At 39.5% G+C, this 24,100-nt stretch overlaps 1 protein-coding gene across 5 annotated transcripts in view; it reads left to right on the top strand.

Moving 5' to 3' along the window:
* The window catches only part of CD84 (CD84 molecule), a 38,297-nt gene that overhangs the window by 620 nt on the left and 13,577 nt on the right, over positions 1–24,100 (top strand). For 4 of the 5 annotated variants that reach the window (XM_025390121.1, XM_025390111.1, XM_025390103.1 and 1 more), the window contains exon 2: positions 13,104–13,445. The exons of the other annotated variant lie outside the window; for it this stretch is intronic. In XM_025390121.1, the coding sequence (XP_025245906.1) occupies positions 13,104–13,445 (342 nt within the window). The remainder of the gene's footprint in view (positions 1–13,103; positions 13,446–24,100) is intronic. 5 annotated transcript variants of the gene reach the window in all.

The raw sequence follows: 24,100 nt of genomic DNA, 5'->3' as shown, positions 1-24,100 counted from the left end.
AGCTATTACTCTGCTTTTATCTTCAAGAAAGTCTAAAATAAATGAGGAAGAGATTGTTATCCCATTTTTTACAAATAGTCTGAAAAAAGAATTGGAGAACTTGAATTTAAAACCCTATTTTTCTCATTTATGGCATAAGAGTAAACTAAAAGAACAACATGAATATTGATTGTTATTGGTACAAAGGAAATTATAACAACACAGTTCTGGGAGTGCTGTGTCATTGTACATATTATCTCATTAAATACAAACAACTGCTCTGTCTAACAGAAATTTACTATGTTTGGAACTTCTAAATCTACTTCTAGTATCTCTTGCCAGTCCTGAAAATGCGCTAGCAAAATTCTGGCGTGAGTTAGAACCCTGGGAACCTAGTACATTAGGATTTTCTGAAAAAGGTAAAATCAATGCACCGTGATCTCTCTGGTTCCCTTGGCCATTTCAAGCTATGGCTCCTTTAATTTGAACTTCATGGAGATTGTAATCACTAGTCAGACCAAATTTTTGGAGCCTCTGAAATGCAAGTAGGTGAGGAAAAGTTGGTACTAGGGATGTCCTTAATCTTCCAGAGAGAGATTAGACAAGGTAGCATTTGATACCACTTAATTTGCAAAACATTCTATGATGTTTATGCCTACATTTTCATGTTATCCATATGAAAACAATTGAGATGGGAAAGATAGATGTTATTAATCCCATTATGCAAGAAAAATAATAAACTAAGATTTAGGAGTTAAAAAATTCACCTGAAATTTCACTACCTAAATTGGTAGAGCTGGAAATATACGTTGGTTTTTCTAATCCCAAGGTTAATCCCAATCCCATTGGACCTTCTTTCTGCTCCACCTGACCTCTTCACTCATTGCTTTCAAATTCTTGATGCTCTTCAAAAGGTTAACACCTGCTAAAATAAAAGGTAGCTCTAGGATACACTTCTTTCATCTACCAAAACAGAAATAAAGTTGTCAAATCAGCTAGTAGTGAATTGCTTATGAGTTTTGTGACCTAGAGGAAGTTATATTCCTCCTCTGACTCTTGTTTCAGCTTCAAAATGGGAAGGGTATTAATACAGTAGAATTGTTTTGAGAATCAAAATGATGATAATGCATGTATAACACTTGGCATAGTACCTAAATATATTAAATGCTTAACAGATATTAGCTAATGCTGCTGTTTTTCACACTCGCTTTTCATGCATTATTAGGAAGAGCCATGGCTTTACCACACAGAGATCCTGGGCAGGACTCCTCTGTCAGGGAATTGTCCAAGGAACATAAACAGGAGAAAAGGTGGTGGGAGTTTGAGCTTAGGTGTTGGTTTATCGGGGTTCTGGAAAAGGAAACTAGGAGTGAGATACTCATTTCATCAAGGATCCATGAAAGGGGAATGGGAGCTTGTTTTATAAAAGTAAAGCCAGGAGTACTTTTTACATACTGTCCACCTTTACTGAATTATCTGTTTGCCTCTTAAGGATTATTCTGAAAACTTTTCTGAGCATAAAAATATACCTTGAATTCCTCCTGCTGCTGTCACTGGTAGAGGTAGTCCCTTACATTCAGTATTGGCCTTAGGAGTCTACACTTTATGCATTTCCCTGGAATTCAGAGCAGTTGAAGAGGCTGAGAAGCAGTGGAGAGATGCAGGGAGAAGTCCCCATTTCCCCTCAGAAATCACCGACATAAGGAAAGTCTGAGTGTGCAAACTTATGACTGTTCCACGTTGGAAAAGTTTTCTCTGAGTCAAAATTCACAGTCTTATGCTCTGATGTCAACTTTCTGATCATGACTTTGGAAACACCATGACTCTGACTGTCTCTCCACATACTCTAGGAGACACTCCCACTCTGAGGGTAGGAGATGGAGGAGTCCACCAGTTTTAATCCTTGCCCATCCACTCTACATATTCTGTCTCACACTCTTAAGTCTTCCTTTTCTCTACCCCATTCCTATTTCTATTTCTTCAACTCCCTGTCTTGTCTCCCATCAGTAATAGTAATAAATAACCATTTATGGAGCAATCACTGCATATTTGGCATTACTCTAAGTAGTCTACAGTTATTATTTTGTTTAATCCTTACAACACACTATGAGATAGGTACTGTTTATGTGTGCATATACAGATGAAAGCATTGATACACAAAGAGTCAAAGGTCATTTAACCAAAGAGTGAAAGAAGTAGAATTTAAACTTCAGAGTTGTTAGACTTAACCTCTGAGTCATGCTGCCTCCACCCACTTTGATGCTGAAGTGGAGTAAATTACTCTCCCCACTATTAATATTTGGGAACATGGCAGCAAAGAGTGATGATTTATTTAGTTCTGTCAAGACAGGATTATTTGGATAGAAGCTGTACCTTTCTCTATACTCACCCATAGAGGAGGAAGGAGCTGCTGGCAGGTCCTTGCCAATAACAGAAGTTTAGGCAGGGCAGTGAGGCAGAATACCCAAGCAAATAACCATCTCCAGACATGTTTCAAATACCATTCACTTTAATATTATTCAAATGTGATTTGAATTAGTTTCTTTAAACAAATGAAAGTCCAATATCAACATGATGTTGATTTCCTGTTGGATGTTGAACATGGTCATGGACATTTCAGCAGTTGAGACTTAAAATTCCAAGAAATGAGTGGACCCACTGTGGGTAACTGCACCCCAACCATCATCCTGGGTCTCAGAGACAGGAAGCATACCTGTGGAAGTATGCTGACAAAACAACCTGCCACTGATCTGAAGTCCTTGCATCGTGGGGTCTTCAAGATAAGGACAAGGCCTCTGTATTAGAATGAGATGTAAGCAGACAACTACCATAGACATTCAGAAAGGGCTCAAAAGCAGAAATCCAGTTATAGAAATGGAAATATATTATATATGGGTAAAACTGGTTATCAAATACCCAGCTTCCAAACAGAGGGTGGGAAGCTGTTCCCCCTGTAATAACTCAGGCCTTCAGTGGAAGGTAGTGGAGTCCTACCTTGTCAGCTCCCACTGCTGAAGCAGTCCTGGAGATCAATATGGAGTCCAACAAGGCAGCCGGAGCACCTTCACAGCAGGAGCCTGATGGTCAGTGCCAAGCCATTCAGGCTACTGAAGTATTCCTAAATCAAACCTTTCTTGTCTTGGACCTTAGGAGAGGGATAGACCTGTAAGTTTGGAGATCACTGGGCTCATCTATGTGAAACTTGGAAGGAGGTATGAGCAATCAGTTGGGGGCTGATATAGGTGAAGCTGACTAGGTACTCGTGTTTCCTTTGTTATACTCAATGTTCAAGTACCCACTAATAGAGGGCAGCAATGTTAGAACAGTGGATGAGCCATGATCTCATGTCTGTTTTGAGATTGTGTGTGTGTGTGTGTGTGTGTCTGTGTGTGTGTGTGTCTGTGTATCTGTGTATGTGTGTGTGTGTGTGTTTTGAAGGAACCAATTCAAGTAAACCTGAATCCCAATAAAGGTGATATAAAGTAAAACTCCTAGGGGAAAACCATGTACTATTGCATGGGGGTAGTAGGTTCCTTTTTCTTAAAACCTCATGATCAAGGACTTTCCGTTGCTTTGGAGAATGACACAAAATTTCTGGCTGCCCAGCCCTGTGCTTCCTCTTTCCCTCTACATCCCTTCACTCAATGTGAACAGTTATAATGGACTGTCTTCTGGGTACCACATGCTAAAGCTACCTCTGGTCACTCTCCCAGACCTACAATACTCAGCAGTGTTCCACCCCGACTTTTTGACTCTAGGAAGCAGTGGGTGGAGAAGAGAGGGAAGTTTAGCTAGTGCCACAAAAAAAAGGACAAGAAATGTTTATCTGGAGGATCCTAAGAAAGTAGGGGGGTAGAAGTGTCTGTTAAGCAACAGTACAGTCTTCCCCATTTCCATTCTTATTAATAGCTACTTGCTGACTTTAACATCTCCCCAATACCCTAACTCTAATATTTCCCTTCATAGTTGTCTGAGGTGTTATTTTAGTCTCTTTGAAGATATTTATTTGTTTTACATAGCAAACACCTCTAGTGCCAAGCATACGCCAGGCACTATTCTAAGAGGTCTACAAATATCAACTCATTTAACCCTCATAATATTTTTATGAGGTCAAATATTGTGCTACTATTACCTTCACTAATGTGCTAATATTACCTTCATTCTAAAGTTAGGGAAACTGAGGCACAGAGAGGTTACTGACTTTCCCTAGGGTTCAAGGACAGTCCCTGAGAGAGCCAGGATTTTAGCCCAGGCAGCCTAGGTCTCAGTGACTAATTCATTGTGCCACACAGGTGACTCCACAAGGCAAGGCTCCCCTTGGAACCACTAGACTCTTCTCCATTAGTACACGCACTTGAGAGCACTCTCGTGTCACTTAATCCTCATAATTCCTCAAAGTGGCAGGACAGCTCTGTTTTATTTCTTTTACCAACTAGAACCCTCGGACTTAGCAAGTAAGTGACATTCATGGTCATTTAGCTAGTCAACAACAGACCCTTGACTCAAATGCGTTTCCTAATCCCTGGTTCAGGACACTTTTACTAACTATGTTGTGGGTCCCCATTCTGTGGATCTAAAAAATTTTCTTCACAAACAATATAGAATATAGAAGGAAGTTGCAGTTAGCCATCTGCTGCTTGTTAATAATCAGTTTAAATACTTGACCTTTCACATCAAGACCCAGAGATCAGTAAAGAGTCCTCTCTTGCCCTCACTCTTTCTCTTGCTGAGATTTTCTGCCTTGTTTTTCTATTGTTGGAAAAGGATAATTGAGTCAGTTGCAAAAAAGAAAAAAATTTTTAAGACAGAATCTTGCCCTGTCACCCAGGCTGGAGGGCAGTAGCACAATCATGGTTCACGGCAGCCTTGACTTCCCAGACTCAAGTGATCCTCCTGTCTCAGCCTCCCAAGTAGCTGAGACTACAGGTATGCATTACCACATCTGACTATTTTTTTTAATTTTATTTTTCATAGAGATGGGATCTCATTGTGTTACCCAGGCTGGTGTTCATTTTTTCAACAAACATTTAATAATCATCCACTAGTTATTGGAGGAACAGTAGTGATTGAAACAAACATTTGCATTCTTGATAATTGCATTATAGTAGCAGTGAATTGAGGGGATAGGTTGGGAGACGATCAATAAATATGCACAGGCAATGCTTTAGTGGTGATAACTACAATGAAGAGGATAGCAAGGCAAGGCAAGAGAAAATGATGGGGTGGGGATTGCTATTTTAGGCACAGTGACCAGGAAAGCTCTTTCTAATGAGGTGATGTTGGGACAGAAACCTGAACAAAGTAGGGGGCTGCTGAAAAGAGTGTGGTAGGAAAAGAGGAGAACAGTGGTGCAAAAGCTCTAAGGCAAAGTGCCCTTGGCCTGTTTACAGAACAGAGGGAGCTGATGTGGTTGGAGTAGGAGAGAAGTAGGGGCTGATCAGGCAGAGCCTAGTAGTGATGGTAAAGGTTATGAAAGAAGAATAGAGAGCTCCCCAAACTCCAAAGGTACACTGTGTTCAGTTTTAATAGAATCTAAGGAGAACTATGGGGTTTTAGGTCTAAATGACCTCTCCATTGTCATCCGTATTTGACTTTGGATTCCATCCAACACTTCAGTAGGTTTTGCTTGCCCAGCCTTGAAGAATTTTTCTCTTACCAGTTAAAGGCCTCATACCCCATCAATCTTTATACTTCATATGGTTTTCTGATTCTTCGTTTTTTTTTGTTGTTGTTGTTTCAAATATTCTTCTTTATCTCACGATCCCTGTTGTCTTCTTCTAGTCAGTGGCTTTGAGCTACCTAACCATGAAATGTACATTTGTAAAATCCATCCATACAACTAGGATCATCCAGGGAAACAGGGTTATCATCTTAGACACAGAAAGGTGTATTGCATTGGGAAGGGTGCCCCAGCCCAATCCAGGAGGGGAAGTCAACCTCCAGTGAGCAACCAGTCCTCAGTGCTCTCTTTCAACACTGGTCATCCTGTCCCCTGGGTCCTGGGCTCCCTCTCTGCCATAGCTACCTAAGAGTCACAGTGAACAGGTTTTTCCATCTAAGCCTTCACCCCAGGGTTTCAGCCTTTTCTTGCCTTTGCTTCTCCTCTGGAGGTATGGCCTTTCTCCTACCTTTCCCATTTGTGTTCTGGTGTAGGAAGGCCACAAAATTACACTGGAAAAGGTTGTAAATGTGGGTTACTGCTTCTTCACTGGGCTCCCAAGGGTACTTAGCAAACACTTGATCCCCTTCGTCAATCTCTTCTTGACTCCCTGTGGTGTTCCTTATAGTAACATTTCCTCCCAATTTTTACATTCACCAAAATAATAGCAACTACCATTTATATGTGCCAGGCATTCACAATTGCATTTAATAATTATCCACGCTTTACAGATGAGGCACCTGAGGAAGAGTGAATTTCAATAATTTTCTCAAGATAACACAGCTAGGTTCAAATATTCCTAGATTCAAAATCTGCACCTTTAGTCTGTATACCTCCTAGCTGGTCCCACTCTTGCCTCCTCACTGTTAGCAGATAGTCTCCCCTCCTACATTACTGAAGAGATGAAGGCCACCAAGAATGATTGCCTTCCGTTTTATCCTATCTATTCCAAAATGTCCACTCTGTATTAAGCACCTTCTATGTGTCCTCAAAACAATTCTATAAGGCAGGCATTATTATAGCCCATTTTGTAGTCAAGTAAGATGAGGGCCTCAGCAAATGCCAGGGATTGAACCTGAGAACAAGCCCATGTGGCTCAAATCTGTGCTCACTGTACATCACCAAGCAGCCTCTTCCTATCACCATCTTTAAAAACATTTCAAAATACCTTTGCTCTTTCACTCATCCTTTCCTCTCCCCTTTCCACTTTAGGTGAGGGTGTGACCCTCCTTAAACCTATAGCTTCCACTGCCTGCCCTTTCCTTTGCATCTTTTGTTCCATGACAAGCACTAGTAGTCTGTATGTCTTGTGCTGTACTGTATACCAGAGGTTTAAGGCAAGGCCCCTGGACTCAAGTCATTCACAGTGTCCAGAACACAGACACACAGATTGATGACCACCACACAATGTGGCAAGTGCTATGAGAGGGAAACCTGGAGTTCCAGAGAGGCCATGGGCAGAAGCATCTAACCTAGAGCAGGCCCACTGGGGATATCTCTCTCTGCTCACCCTCCCTAGCACCTCCCCCACAACCCCCCCAGTCTCTTCTATTTTAAAACGAAAATAAATTAGTTTTACCTGACCCTCTAGCTACTGTCCTATCTCATCACCCTTCTTGCACTGTCAAGTTTTTCCTCCACACTTTACTACCTACTCTGTCAGTCCCCTAGACTCTGGCCTTCCATCGAGTTGTCTTACTTGCACTATATTCTCAAAGGCCATCAATAACCTCGTAACGGGCAAACCCAGGGCCATTTTCAGTCTTTATCCCATTGAACACTGAATCATTAGACATCAGTGGCAATCTCCTCCTTGAGACTCTTTCTCCTCTCTGTGATATCGTTCATTATTGGTGCCTCTCTTGCACTCGTACCGCTTGGTCTATTGTGTTTCTTTTGATGGTGCCTCTTCCATAAATGTGAGCACTCTTACAAGGCTCAGTCGCGGACTTCAGGCTTACTCTTCCTGAATGACCCTCCTCTCCTTCACCCAATCCATTTCTGTGGATGATTTCTAAACCTGTTGGATTTCAGTGTTACAGTAAGTACCAGAGACACTAAAATAAGAATGCCTTAAACAAGAAAGAAGTTTATTTCTTGCTCATGTAAAAAAGTCCAGAGTTGGCAGTTCACAGTCGGTAGAATAGTTCACAAGGTCGTTGGGGTTCTGACTTCTGTCTTCCTGCTCCACCATCCTCAGAATTTGGCTTCCTCCTCATGACACAGAATGTTTGTCTAAGATCCAGCTGTCATGGACTTCTGGCCTGCAAAAGCAAGGAAGAGATGAAAAGAGCAAATTTCCCTCATGTATGTATTTATTTATTGGTTTTTTTCTGAGACAGGGTCTCACTCTGTCACCCAGGCTGGAGTGCAGTGGTGTGGTCTTGGCTCACTGCAACCTTGACCCCCTCGGGCTCAGGTGATCCTCTCACCTCAGCCTCCTGGGCAGCTGGGACTACAGATGTGCACCATCATGCCCAGGTAATTTTTGTACTTTTTTGTAGAGACAGGGTTTTGCCATCTTACCCAAGCTGGTCTTGCACTCCTGGGTTCAAGCGATCCACCTGCCTCAGCCTCCCAAAGTGTTGGTATTGCAGATGTGAGCCACCACACCAGGTTCCCCACTCTTCTTGAAGACATAGAAGTCATATACAACACTTCCATTTTTATTCTGTTGGGCCGAACTTAGTCATATGGCCAACGTTAGCTAGAAGAAAGCAGGAAAATATAGTCTTTACTCTGGGTGGCTCTATGCCCTGCTAAAATTTAACAATTCTATTACTAAGAATGAAGGAGGGAACATATATTGGAAAACAGCTAGCAGATTCTGCCACAATGCCCCAAATAATACTTCAAGTCCATTCTCTCTCCTTATCTTCCATCCTTCCAACAGCTTACTTACAGGGTCCACCGTCATCTGAAATTTAATATTTCTAAGATTAAACTTGTCCTTTCCCCTTTGACTTATTTCCATCATAAACTTTATGAGTTTTTCAATGACATAAAATAGAAACTCAAAATATATTGATGAACAATTGAATTCTAGCAGATGCCTCTTTATTTCTTGCCTTTCTCTGTGTTATCGTCAAATCCAGCCCTTCCTTTCCATTCCCGTTATCATCTCCTGGTTCATGCCCAGAAGACTACAGTATTCCCTAAATGGCCTCTCTGATGCAGCCTCTCTTTCCTGTTTTCCTCCCCACACATTATTACTAGCTTACGATGACTAAAACATTGTTTTAATCTTCACCCTCAAAAACCTTAATAGTTCCCCTCTGCCTCTGGTGGAGACCTCAAACTGAAGGCTGTCTCAAATCTAAACCTAATTTGTATCTCCAGCTGTACCTCTGTCCACTCTGATATGCAAATTTATATTCATCCAACTAACATCACAGTTTCTGCTTCTATACTTTTATTCAGGATCCAAGGACTTGAGACACTCTTCCTTTCCCTTTCCATCAAGTAGAATTCTATTCACCCTTCAAAATCCTCCTCAAATTCTACTTTCTTTGAGATGTTTTTTCTAACCACTACAGCTCAGCGATCCCTCCCTTCTTAGAATTCCTATCGTAACCACTGTTTCTACCATTCACTTGAATTTATTATTTACTATCTCATATTGCAAAGCAGAATTTTGTGTGTGTGTGTGTGTGTGTGTGTGTGTGTGTATCTTATTTCCCTAACCAGGTATCAAATTCCCCCAAAAAGGCAGAGAATCTGTCTTTGCCATAGACTAGCATAGTGCATTTCATGGTAAGTCCTCAAGATGTTTTTGTGCCATAAGTTATCTCTGAAATTAGATTTTAGTAAGGTCATTTCCAGTGATAACATAATGTTAGGGTCCCCTTAGCACCTAGAAAAATAAATATTGGGATTGATTGATATGGACATTCTTTCTTTTAAATCTTAAAGTCTTCTAAGAGCAGAATAAAGTCTATCCGGGGTACCTAAAACTGTCCCTCCAGGCTTTACTTGAATTAGCCCTTAAAAAATGGCTGTTGATATATGCTCCAGTATGGCCCTGGCATCACGAAGACCATCATAACGATGGCCTAGGGCAGGCCCAAAGGGCAGGTACCAATTGTTAAAGTGATGATAAAGAACATATGATGAATGTTAAGATATCATTATCAACTCCAGAAATAACTAACATTTATTTTGCCTTGATGATCAGCAAAGCATTTCTACTCATATTACATCATTTGCTATTCACCCAATAGGACAAATAGCATAGTTATTATTTTCATTCTATGGATGAAGAAACGGAGGCTCAGAAAGGTTTTGTGACCTGTAATCCTAGCATTTTGGGAGGCTGAGGTGGGCAGACTATTTGAGGTCAGGAGTTCAAGACCAGCCTGGCCAACATGTGAAACCCTGTCTTTACTAAAATTACAAAAAGTAGCTGGCCATGATGGCGTGCACCTATAATCCCAGCTACTCAGGTAGCTGAGGCAGGAGAACTGCCTGAACCCAGGAGGCGGAGGTTGCAGTGAGCCAAGATCATTCCACTACACTCCAGCCTGGGTGACAGTGAAAGAGTAAGACTTTGTCTCAAAAAAAATAAATAAATAAAAAAGAAGGGTTTTGTGACCTCGTTAAGGTTGTCCAGCTCATAAGTAGAAGTACTTACACCTATGCCTTCTGCCTCCCTATCTTTCCACTGCATGCAATGGTTTTGCAGTTGCCTCTCTCAAAGCACAGTTGGAGTGTTTGAAGGTGGCAGAATCTTCATCTTAAACATGTGCAACCCCTTTGCCTTTTCTAGCAAGCAAAGTATTCATGCCAACAACACCAGCAGCACAAATAACAGCTTCCCCCAGCTTTGCCTATCCACCACCCCCACTGCCTGATTGCTCTTTGATACCCCACCATCACTTCCTGAATGACTTGCTACAGGAGATGATACATACTTTTAAAACTGCACCACACACCAACCACTGTGGCTGCTCAACGGCCCTAATATTAAGAAGGTCTCAGCCTTAATAATCTACCTACATACTTCTTGGCGTTTGGTGAGAGAACCCAGCAAAATTACGAGTCTGTGGAATCTATGTTCTGTCTATCTCCTCACACCTAATCTCAATCCATAGCGTAGTGTGGCAATTAAGCACTAGGACCTGACTTCAAAAAAGACTTGAGATATGGGAGATCTGAGACCAGGACTGGCTAGATGATTTGCGAGGCCCAGTGCAAAATGAAAGTGGAGGGCCCCTTGTTTAAATATTATGTAGAATTTAAAGGTGGCAACGCAGCATTAAGTCCAGTTCAGGGTCCTTTTGAGCTCAGGGTTTTGTGCAACTGCATAGATCACATGCCCATTCCAGGACCATCCAGGGATTCAGGCTGGGACACTACAAACACCCCTCTCCTCGAACTCGTCAGTACAGAAAAACAGTTTATCTGGGAGAATTAATGTTCTTGAATTTTAGCAAACTATGACTCTTACCACCAAAGGCAGCATTAGCCTCTTTCTGACCTGCCACCCCAATGGCTTATTTCTATTGCTTTTACCATTTAGCACTCATCGTGTTGTGTTATCTTTCACTTGTGTCCATATCTGTCTTATTTTCTGGGCTGTGAGCTCCTCAGGGCTGCAACAATGTCCTGTTTATCCCTGTGTCCCTAACACAGCATCTGACACATAATTAGCACTTAATAAATGTTTGCAGATAAGGGTTCCCGATTCCCCCTTCCTACTCCCACCCCACATACTCCCCACCCTGTTATATCTTCTGTACTTAGCCACCCCCCAACTAAATCCTCAGGCCTTGTCCTGGATACTGCTCCTACGGGAAAATCTTTGTTGGTCAGAAAGGAAAGAGGTTTACATCAGCTGTCCCTAAGACTCTTTCAGTGGTTGCTGAGCTGAAGAGCAAGGGTAGCCAAAGTGAGACAGCACCATCAGGTTAAGAAATCCCTTTGTTTCGCACCACTTTAAAGTGATGTGTATACTTTATGATCCTTATTCTTCCATATACCAAGCCTTGGATAAACTTTAGGGTCAGCCTGAACACACTTATGTGGAAAACTGATGTTGTGGTCATCAGAACCTACATGCAGCCAGTACACACCAGAACTGCCCAACTAGTTTTTTTATGGCTAACACCCTTTCTGATTGGTCAGGGTCCCTGTCATATTGGTTATTCAATACTTTGGATATCATCCATGCTTGCCCCAAACAGTATTTCTCACTAAAGAGCCCTCATTGAGAATTACAGGATAATGAAGAAGAGCAGGAGGAAGAGCAGAAAAATAATGTCTTAAAATTAGTTGTCTCTCATTTTACAAACTATATATTAAAACAGTTTATCTTCAAAAGTGATAGAGGAGAGAAAAGGGAGGAGAAAATAAGCTTTTCATCTTCCTATGTTACATTTTAAAAGCATTCATCCTTCAGCTTTCACTAGGAAATGTTCCCTGAATTCCCAGAGCAGATCAAGTCCCCTTGTTGGTCTCTCTCAAATCACCATAATATTTACATATTTTGTGCCTATCCATTTGTTTGTATGATCATCTGATCAACATTGGTATCTTCCTCTGACTGTAAGTCCCAAACAGCAAGAATTATGTCTGTTCTTCTCGCCATTGTATCCCCAGCTCCTTGTATCTTATTTAAAAGGGTAGATGTCCAAAAAACACTTCTATTATGAATTAAATTAATAAATACCCACCATAGTATCTGGAACAAAACTGATCCTGAAAAAATACACGCATTCATTCACAAATGTATGAATGAATAAACAAAACTTGCTTACTTCAGAAGTTGTTCCAAGAGAGTCTAGGAAACACATGAATAAATTCTATCAATTAATTCCACAAATATTTATTAAGCCCCTTGTATGTGTCTGGCACTCTTCTAGAGACTAGGAATATGGAAGTAAACAGAAAAATATCCCCCAAAATCACCAACTTGGGGAATATTTTCTCCAGAAACTCCAAAGCACTCTCTTCCTGTATCTTCCAAGAAGAGAGACAAAACGGTTACTTGCTTTTTGCAGAGATCACAGGAAAATAAAAAGCAATGACCCAAGACTCCATCAGCCAAGATATTCCAGGTTCTTGTTCCAGCTCTTCCACCACTTGGCAATATGATCTTGGGAAAGAAATGCACTTAATATCTTAGACTACATGGAGGCTTATGGCCTTCACCTCTCAAATGCCTTCTAGCTTTCAGAGTCTGTAAGTCTAAGTAAAAATATTTTTAACAAAATGGATCTCTAATGAGAAACTTAGCTTTTGAATGAGAATGCTTTAGAAAATTTAGTTGTCATGACATATCAAATATACCTAGAGTAGAATGCACAAAAAAAAAAAAAAAAGAAAAGAAAAGAAAAAAAAGACATCCTCAAGAAACTGGGTGAACTGCATTTGTGGCAGCTCCTCAGGGAGCTCCAAGGCCAGAAAGATTAGGAATTGAAAAAAGTGCAACAGTCAGATGGCTACAGTTTTCTTTTTATGTTCTCAGGGCCAGAAGCAGCTGGAAAAGACTCAGAAATCATCACAGTGAATGGGATTCTGGGAGAGTCAGTCACTTTCCCCGTAAATATCCAAGAACCCCAGCAAGTTACAAACATTGCGTGGAATTCTAAAACATCTGTTGCTTATGTAACACCAGGAGACTCAGAAATGGCACCCATAGTTGCTGTGACCCACAGAAATTATTATGAACGGATACATGCCTTAGGTCCAAAGTACGATCTGGTCATTAGCGATCTGAGGATGGAAGACGCAGGAGACTACAAAGCAGACATAAATACACAGGCTGAGCCCTACACCACCACCAAGCGCTACAACCTGCAAGTCTATCGTAAGTCATGGGAAGACGGAGGGCTTGTGTTTTATTTTTACTTTGCAAATTTGCTATCTGAAACACATCTACATTTCTGATAATTGGGTCCCCTAAATCTTTTTATATCTATAAACACTTATATATTAATACATCAATACTTCTAAGAGGATGCAGTCTTATTTCAGACCTGGCTTTGCCAGCTTCTAGCTATGTAATCTTCCATCTGTAGTTGGTCCCCTGGGCCTTGGTTTTCTTTTTTATATAATGCCAATGATCATACTACTCACTTCCCAGAGTTATCATGAGGATCAAGTGAGATAGTGTATGCAAAGTGCTTTAAAAAAAACTTTTTATTTTGAGTTAATGATAGATGCAAAGAAGGTACAAATAAATGTACAGGGAGTTTCTGTGTACCCTTCACCCTGTGTTAACACCTTGCATAACTATACCACAATATCAAAAACAGGAAATTGACATTAGCACAATCTACAGAGCTTATTTAGGTTTCACCACGTATGCATGCATTCATTTATGTGTGAGTATGTGTGTAGCTCAGTACAATTTAATCACATTGGTAGTTTTGTGTAACCACTACCATAATCAAGATTAACCATCACAAGATTCCCTCATGCTCTCCCTTTACAACCACACCTCCACCTTTCTCTTCCCCAATTCCTGAAAAACACTAATTTGTTCATATCTACAACTATGTTATTTCACACACATTATGTAGATGGAATCCTGAAGGATATATCTTTTTGAAGTTGGGTATTTTTCACATAGTAATGTCACTGAGATTCATCCAAACTCTTGTGTGTATTAACAGTTTGTACCTTTTTATTGCCAGATAGTATTCCATGGTATGGGTGCACTAGGTTGTTTAACCATTCACCTCTTGAGGGACATTTTAGTTCTTTCCAGTTTGGGGATATTACAAATAAAGCTGCTGTGAATATGTGTGTACACATTTCTGCATGAAATAGGTTTTTATTTATCTGGGATAAATGCTCAAAAATGTAATTGTATGATAAGTCCATTTACAGCTTTAAAATACACTGACAAACTATTTTCAACTTTCCATTCTCACCAGGAATGTATGAATGATCCAGTTTCTCTACATCCTTACTAGCATTTGGTGTTATTATTTTTCATTTTGGCCATTCTGATGGGTGTGCAGTGATAATTTAGTTTTAATTTGAATTTCTAGTAGTTGATGCAAAGTGCTTTTGAAAGGTAAAATATTATAACTATTTGTTATCATCATTATAATTGCCACAATTCACTGAGAGATGTGCGTACTTTGTTTGCAAGCTACCCCAAGCGTGGTCTGTAAACTGGCAGTATCAGCATCAACTGGGAGCTTTTTGGAAATGCAAATGTTCAGGCCCTGCCCCTGACCTTTGTGAATGAATGAAGTCCAGGAATCTGTGTCTAATATTACCTCTGGATTATTCCAACCTGTGCCAAAGTTTGAGTAAGCACAGACCTAGTGCTGTCCTGTTCAATATGGTAGCCTCTAGACCCATGCAGCTCTTGGGCATCTGAAATATGGCGAGTCCAAATTGAGATGTGCTGTAAGTGTGAAATTCTTACCAGATCTTGAAATCTTAGCACCAAAAAAATATATAAAATATCTCAATAATTTTCTTTTTTTCTTCAATTTTTATTTTAAGTTCAGGGTATATGTGCAGGATGTCAAGGTTTGTTACATAAGCAAATGTGTGCCATGGTGGTTTGCTGCACAGATCATTCCATCATCTAGGTATTAAGAGCAACATCCATTAGCTAACCTTCCTGAACCTCTCTTTCCCCCAACCCCTCTCTAACAAGCCCCATTGTGTGTTGTTTCCTTCCATGTGTCCATGTGTTCTCATCATTCATCTCCCACTTGTAAGTGAGAACATGTGGTGTTTGGTTTTCTGTTCCCGCATTAGTTTGCTGAGGGTAATGGCTTCCAAATCCACCCATGTCCCTGAAAAGGGCATGATCTTGTTCCTTTTTATGTCTGCATAGTATTCCATGGTGTATACGTACCACATTTTCTTTATCCAATCTATCATTGATGGGCATTTGGGTTGATTCCATGTCTTAGCTATGTGAATAGTGCTGTAATGAACATACATGTGCAAGTATCTTTGTAACAGAATGATTTATATTCTTTGGGGTATATACCCAATAATGGGTTTGCTGCAACAAATGGTATTTCTGCCTCTAGGTTTCTGAGGAATCACCACACTGTCTTCCACAATGGGTGAACTAATTTACACTCCCACCAACACTGCAAAAGCATTTCTTTTTCCCTGCAGCCTTGCCAGTTTCTGTTGTTTCTTGACTTTATTAATAATTGCCATTCTGACTGGCAGGAGATGGTATCTCATTGTGGTTTTGATTTGCATTTTTCTAATGAAAATGAGCTTTTTTTCACATGTTTGTTGGCTGCATGAATGTCTTCTTTTGAGAAGTGTCTGTTCATGGTTTTTGCCCAGTTTTTAATGGAGTCGTGGGTTTTTTTTTTCTTTTCTTGTTTTTTCCTTAAACATTTAAGTTCCTCATGGACTCTGGATATTAGACCTTTGTCAGATGGATAGATTAGAAAATTTTTTTCCCATTCTGTAGGTTGTCTGTTACTCTGATGATAGTTTCTTTTGCTGTGCAGAAGCTCTTTAGTTCAGTCAGATCCCATTTGTCAATTTTTGCTTTTGTTGCAATTGCTTTTGATATTTTCATCATGAAATCTTTGCCCATGCCTATGTACTGAATGGTATTGCCCAGATTTTCTTCTAGGGTTTTTATACTTTGGGGTTTTACATTTAAGTCTTTAATTCACCTTGAATTAATTTTTGTTTAAGGTACAAGGAAGTGATCCAGTTTCAATTTTCTGCATGTGGCTAGCCAGTTCTCCCCACACCATTTTTAAATAGGGAATCCTTTTCCCATTGTTTTTGTCAGGTTTGTTGAAAATCAGATAATTGCAGATGTGTGGTCTCATTTTTGAGTTCTTTATTCTGTCCCATTGGTCTATGTGTCTGTTTTTGTACCAGTACCATGCTGTTTTGGTTACCTTGGCCTTGTAGTATAGTTTGAAGTTGCGTAGTGTGATGCCTCCAGTTTTGTTCTTTTTGCTTAGAACTGTCTTGGCTATTCAGGATCTTTTTTCATTCCATATGAATTTTAAAGTAGTTTTTTCTAATTCTATGAAGAATGTCAATAGTAGTCTAATGAGAATAGCATTGAATCTATAAATTACTTTGGGCAGTATGACCATTTTCATGATATTGATTCTTCCTATCCATGAGCATGGAATGTGTTTCCACTTATTTGTGTCCTCTCTGATTTCTTTGAGCAGTGGTTTGTAGTTCCCATTGAAGAGGTCCTTCACTTTCCTTATTAGCTGTATTCCTAGGCATATTAATCTTTTTGTAGCAGTTGTGAATGGGAGGTCATTCATGATCTCTGCTTGCCTGTTGTTGGTGTATAGGAATGCTAGTGATTTTTGCCCATTGGTTTTTGTATCCTTGATGATTGCTAAAGTTGTTTATCAGCTTAAGAAGCTATTGGCCTGAGATGATGGGGTTTTCTAGATATAGGATCGTGTCATCTGCAAACGGAGACAGTTTGACTTCCTCTCTCCCTATTTGAATATCCTTTATTTCTTTCTCTTGCCTGATTGCTTTTGCCAGAACTTTCAATACTATGTTGAATAGGAGTGATGAAAGAGGGCATTCTTGTCTTGTGCCAGTTTTCACAGGGAATGCTTCCTGCTTTTGCCCATTCAGTATGATATTGATGTGGGTTTGTCATACGTGGCTCTTATTATTTTGAGGTATGTTCCTTCAATATCTAAGTTATGGAGAGTGTTTAACATGAAGGGATGTTGAATTTTATTGAAGGCTATTTCTGCCTCTGTTGAGATAATCTGTGGGTTTTGTCTTCAGTACTATTTATGTGATGAATCACAGTTACTGATTTGGGTATGTTGAACCAACCTTGCATCCTGGAGATGAAGTCAGCTTGATCATGGTGGATAAGCTTTATGATGTGCTGCTGGTTTTGGTTTGCCAGCATTTTACTGAGGATTTTTGCATCAGTGTTCATTAAGGATATTGGCCTGACGTTTCCTTTTTTGGTCTTATCTCTACCAGGTTTGGTATCAGGATGAGTTAGGGAGGAGTGCCTCCTTTTCAATTTTTTGGAATAATTTTAGTAGAAATGATGCCAGCTCTTCTTTGTACCTCTGGTAGAACTCAGCTGTGAATCTGTCTGGTCCTGGGTTTTTGTTTTGTTTTGTTTTGTTTTTGGTTGGTAGGCTATTTATTACTGCCTCAATTTCAGAACTTGTTATTGGTGTGTTCAAAAATTCAGCTTCTTCCTGGCTCAGTCTTGGGAGGGTGTATGTGTCCAGGAATTTATCCATTTCTTCTATATTTTCTAGTTTATGTGCATAGAGATATTTATAGTATTCTCTGATGGTTATTTGTATTGCTTTGGGGTCAGTGGTGATATCCCCTTTATCATTTTGTATTGCGTTTATTTGATTCTTCTCTCTTTTCTTCTTTATTAGTCTAGCTAGCAGTCTATCTATTTTTCATTTTTTCAAAAAGCCAACTTCCGGATTTTTTGATTTTTTGAAGGGTTTTTTTGTGTCTCTCTCTTTCTCCCTCAGTTCAGCCCTGATCTTTGTTGTTTCTCGTCATCTGCTAACTTTGGGGTTTGTTTGCTCTTGGTTCTATAGTTCTTTTAGTTGTGATGTTAGGTTGTTAACTTGAGATCTTTCTAGCTTTTTGATGTGGGCATTTAGAGATGTAAGTTTCCCTCTTAACACTCCTTAGCCTGCCTTGCAGAGATTCTGGTACATTGTCTCTTTGTTCTCATTAGTTTCAAAGAACTTGATTTCTGCCTTAATTTCATTGTTTACCCAAGAGTCATTCAGCAGCAGATTGTTCAATTTCCATGTAGTTGTGTGGCTATGAGTGAATTTCTTAATTTTGAGCTCTAATTTGATTGTGCTATGATCTGAGAGACTGTTTCCCTGAATGATTTCAGGTCTTTTGCATTTGCTGAGAAGTGTTTTACTTCCTATTATGTGATCAATTTTAGAGTAAGTGCATGTGGTGGTGAGAAAAATATATATTCTATGGAATTTGGCTAGAGAGTTCTGTAGAGGTCTACAGGTCCACTTGATCCAGAGCTAAGTTTAGGTTCTGAATATCTTTGTCAATTTTCTCTCAATGGTCTAATATGGTCAGTAGGGTGTTTAACTCTCCCACTATTATTGTGTGGGAGTCTAAGTCTTTTTGTAGATCTCGAAGAACTTGCTTTATGGATTTGAGTGCTCCTGTATTGTGTGCATATATATTTAGGATAGTTAGCTCTTCTTGTTTAATTAAACCCTTTACCATCATGTAATGTCCTCCTTTGTCTTTTTTAATCTTTGTTGCTTGAAAGTCTATTTTGTCAGAAACTAGGATTGTAACCCCTGCTTTTTCTGTTTTCCATTTGCCTGGTAAATTTTTCCCTATACCTTTATTTTGAGCCTGTGTGTGTCTTTGCATGTGAGATGGGTCTCTTGAAGACAGCATACAGATGGGTCTCAGCATACCAGCTTGCCATTCTGTGATTTTTAACTGGGGGCATTTAGCGCATTTACACTTAAGGTTAGTATTGTTATGTGTGAATTTGATCCTGTCATCATGATGCTAGCTGGTTATTTTGCAGACTTGTTTATATAGTTGCTTCATAGTGTCACTGGTCTGCGTACTTCACTGTGTTTTTGTAGTGGCTGGCACCTATTTTCCCTTTCCTTATTTAATGCCTCCTTCAGGAGCTCTTGCAAGGCAGGCCTGGTGGTAGCAAATTCCTTCAGCATTTGCTTGTCTGAAAAGGATTTTATTTCTTCTTCACTTAAGAAGCTTAGTTTGGCCAGATATGAAATTCTGGGTTGAAAACGCTTTTCTTAAATAATGTTGACTATTGGCCTCCAATCTCTTCTGGCTTGTAGAGTTTCTACTGAGAAGTCCACTTTTAGTATGATGTGCTTCCCTTTGTAGGTGACTGGACTTTCTCTCTCCCTTAACATTTTTTCTTTCATTTCAACCTTGGAGAATCTGATGATTATGTGTCCTGGGGTTGATTTTCTCATGGAGTATCTCACTTGTGTTCTCTGCATTTCTTGAATCTGAATGTTGGCTTGTCTTGCCAGGCTGGGGAAGTTCTCCTGGAAGATATCTTGAGTATATTTTCCAACTTGGTTCCATTCTCCCCATCTCTTTCAGGTACCCCAATTGGTCATAGGTTTGGTCTCTTTACATAACTCCATATGTCTTGGAGGTTTTGTTCTTTCCTTTTCATTCTTTTTTCTTTTTTCTTGTCTGCCTGTCTTATTTCAGAAAGATAGTCTTCAAGTTCTATGATTCTTTCCTCCACTTGGTCTATTCTGTTATTGATACTTGTGATCAATATTTTGTGTTGTGGTTTTCAGCTCCATCAGGTCAGTTATGTTCCTTTCTAAACTGGCTATTCTGACTATCGGCTCCTGTATTGTCTTATAATTCTTATCTTCTTAGGATTGAGTTAGAACATGCTCCTTTAGCTCAGCAAAGTTTGTTATTACCCACCTTCTGAAACCTACTTCTGTCAATTCAGCCATCTCAGCCTCAGCCCAGTTCTGTGCTTTTGCTGGAGAGGTATTGTGGTCATTTGGAGAAGAAAAGGCATCCTGGCTTTTTGAGTTTTCAGCATTTTTGCATTAATTCTTTATTTTCTTTGTGGGCTTATCTACCTTTGATCTTTGAGGTCACTGACCTTCGAATGGGGTTTTGCTGAGGTCTTTTTTGTTGATGCTGTTGTTTTCTGTTTGTTGGTTTTTCTTTCAACAGTCAGGTCACTCTTCTTTGGGGCTGTTGCAGTTTGCTAAGGGTCCACTCCAGACCCTAATCGCCTCAGTTTTTCCTGTAACTGGAGGTATCACCAGTGAAGTCTGCAAAATAGCAAAGATGGCAGCCTGCTCTTTTTTCTGGAAGCTCCATCCCAGGGGTGTACTGACCTATTGCCAGCCTGAATACATCTGTAGGAGGCGGCTAGGGATCCCTGTTGGGAGGTCTCAACCAGTCAGGAGGAACAGGATCAGGGAGCCACATAAATAATCAGTCTGGCTGCTTTTTGGTAGAGCAGGTGTGCTCCATTGGAGGGTCCCTTCCTTGTCCAGACTGTATGAACTCTCCAAAGCCAGCAGGCTGGAACAGCTGAGTTGACTGAATGGCAGAGATGGTGGCTGCCCCTCCCCACAGGAGCTCTGTCCCAGGGAGAATTCAAAGCTCCATCTGTATAACCCTGGCTAGAGTAGCTGAAGCCCCTGCAGGGAGGTCCCACCCAGTGAGAGTAAAGGAGCAGTCTGATCTGGCAAAGCAACTGTGCTCCGTTGTAGGGGACCCTACCTCCTCCGGATCATTTGAACTCTTCAAAGCTGGTAGGCTGTAATGGCTGAAGCTACTGAACCGCAGAGATGGCAGATGCACCCTCCCCAATAATTTTCATATTAGGGAAATGACATTTTTGTTATATTGGGTTAAATATAATGCATAATTTAAATTAATATTACATGCTTATTTTCACTTTTGAAATGTGATTATTAGAAAATTTAAAATTACATAAGTGACTCACATTACATTTCTTTTGGGCAATACTAGTTTCTAGCATAGAGAACACCTTGGCCATTTCTCAAAGATTTCTCTGTTCATCTGCCTCATTGCAGAAAAACACAGAAATGTGGCTAATCCATGTTGTGACAGATGCAATTCAGGTATATAGGTCACCCACTAAAATGCAAGTTCCATAAAGGCAGAGACTTTGTATATTGTTTATCACTGTATTCCCAGCACCTACTTCATCAGGTACATAGTGGCTGCTCCAGAAGTATTTGTTGAAAAAGAATGAATGAATAGTATTTTTCCTAGGTTTCACAGTGCTTAGCAATTGTGGATGTTCGATTAATGTAAGATGATTGAATCAGATTCTATGTAGATGGACAGCATAGTGGAAAGAACATTAATGTTGGGATTAGGCATACTTTGTCAGTTGTATGATCTTGGGCAAGTTGTTTAACCTCTCTGGCCCAAAGTTTCCTCACTTATAGAATGTAGATTGTAATTGATGGTATTAAATGAGATAATGGTAGTTGAGCTCCTAGTGTAGTGCATGCCTTAAAGTAAATGCTCAATAACAAGTAATCATTAATTTTTTAATCCTTATCCCTTTAAAAAAATCTCATTATGAAGGACTTCCTAGATGAAGAAGGCTCTGAATTAAGCTTGAATAATGTAGTCAAAGAGCCATACCCAAATGTCAACCCTTTAGAAAATATTTAACTCATTCAAGAATTTTGGCTGAGAAAATAAAGATGGCATTCAAGTTTAAGATATTTATTTTTAATCCCTTTATATGTTTAATTTTGCCTACCCAATCATCAGAAAGTCTTCTACCACCTACAATTAGGACAGAGTGCAGTAATATTTTAAAGAAAGATGTACTGTATGTACAATAAAATCTGTACCTTATGGGTAGTTAGTTGGGAAAATAAAGAGAAGAAAACTAACATTTATTGAACACCGTATATGTGTTTGGCATTCTACTATCTATTTTTAAAATACATACATTATACATATTCAAGCACTGTAACATGCACAAAAAGAGCAAAAGATAATACAATGAGATATAACTCTCTCTTCTCAGAGGCAGCGGCTGTAGCCAGCTTATTCTGTGTCTTCCATAGATAATTAATGTGCATACCAGCATAGACAGACAGATAGATGATAGATAAGTAAATAGGTAATTAGAATAATCTTTATCTTCAAAAGCTCATTTAATCCCCACAATAATCCTATTTAGGGAAAAAAAAATTTTCTCATGTTATAAATAAGGGAGCTGAAGCTCCATGAAGCTGTATACATTCTCCATTATCCATAGCTAGAGAGCAGTGGAGCCTGGATTCTGAACCAGGTCTCCAGTGGCTTCCACACTCTTGGCTTGGGAGGATGAAGATCTGTCAGCCATGACTCTGACTTTCTCTTCCCAGCATCTTTGTGCAGGTAACACCACTGTTCCTGCTGAGAAAAGTGAGATGGGATCCTCTTCTTCACCACTATCCCCTATCTCAACACTCACCCCCAAAAATCTTTCTAAAAATTGGTAAATACCAAGCACTGCCTAGGCATTTTTGTAAATCAAATTTCTAAAGAAACACACACGTACACACACAAAATTTGATTCACTTTCCACTAATTGATATCATATCAATCACAATTATAGTTAATCCAGGTCTTTTCCCCAAACTTGTTTTGGGTTTGCTCCAAGTCATCACTAATTCTAATATGGAATAGATCCCTCTAAAAGATTGTTAGGACCAGAATGTCTGGCTAGCTTGGAATCAAACATTTTTACAGCTTCTTACTGCTCATGTTGTGTTCCTTCACAAACACAAGATAATGGTTCTTATATCTTGTGTCTACACTTCTGAATTTATTGCCTTTCTAGACCCACCCTAATTAGAAAGTTTTGCACCAGTTCCTTCTGACTCCTCTATTCCCTTCCTCACATAGCTACAGTGGAAGAAACAAACCTCACCACAGCAACTTTGCTGAGAGGGTGCTGAACTTATTAACTGCAAATGTTGTCATTTTCTTATTCCTGGTAAAAGAAAAAACCTTACCCTTCTCCATGCCAGCTCCATTCCTAGCTACCACTTAAACTGAAATATTATTGTTCCTTAGTAACCCTTTACTACCCTTCAACTTTTATAGTTTACTTTTTGATTGCTTAAGTAAAAACATTTTTAATGAACTTTTAAAGAAATTATAGCTTTCCATCACAGATAGTTAAAAAAAAGAAAAAGAAAATATACATACATCAGAAAACAGAACAAAAAAAAAGTAAAGATTATTTCGGCCAGGTGCAGTGGCTCATGCCTGTCATCCCAGTACTTTGGGAGGCCAAGGAGGGTGGATCAGGAGATCAGGAGATCGAGACCATCCTGGATAACATGGTGAAACCCCATCTCTACTAAAAATACAAAAACATAATTAGCCGGGTGTGGTGGCAGACGCCTGAAGTCCCAGTTACTCAGGATGCTGAGGCAAGAGAATGGCATGAACCCAGGAGGCGGAGATTGCAGTGAACCGAGATCATGCCACTGCACTCCAGCCTGGGTGACAGAGCAAGACTCTGTCTCAAAAAATAAAAAAATTAAAAAATAGAAAAATTATTTCATGCAGTTGTGTGCTGAGAAATGTTCAATTAGCTTTTAATTGGGTGTGTATATTCATATATATAATTTATGTTTAGTACAAATTTTATTGACTTGAAGGATGTGTAGACACAGATTCATTAATGATAATAAAATATACAATAGTCTTTGTTGTAAATTCCATATAGAATTTATTTTGCTGAGAGGGCACTACAGGATAAATTCCAATTATTCTCACAGATTGCTTTCATTGATTTTTGCTAAGCATTTATATCCCTAACCAGCCTATAGTTGTAATTGATGTGTGAGTATAGTTCCAACATGAACATTGGTTGATATTTTCATTTCAGTTAAATAATAAGAAAAAAGTGATTCAACAGAGACATACATATTGGAGCTTCATTTGTTTATCAATGACATGAGTGACTTCTTTGCT

This window comes from Theropithecus gelada, chromosome 1, assembly GCF_003255815.1.
Source record: "Theropithecus gelada isolate Dixy chromosome 1, Tgel_1.0, whole genome shotgun sequence".
NCBI lineage: Eukaryota > Metazoa > Chordata > Mammalia > Primates > Cercopithecidae > Theropithecus > Theropithecus gelada.
Note: the sequence above shows the minus strand (reverse complement) of the source record. Positions and strands in the feature narration are given on the sequence as shown.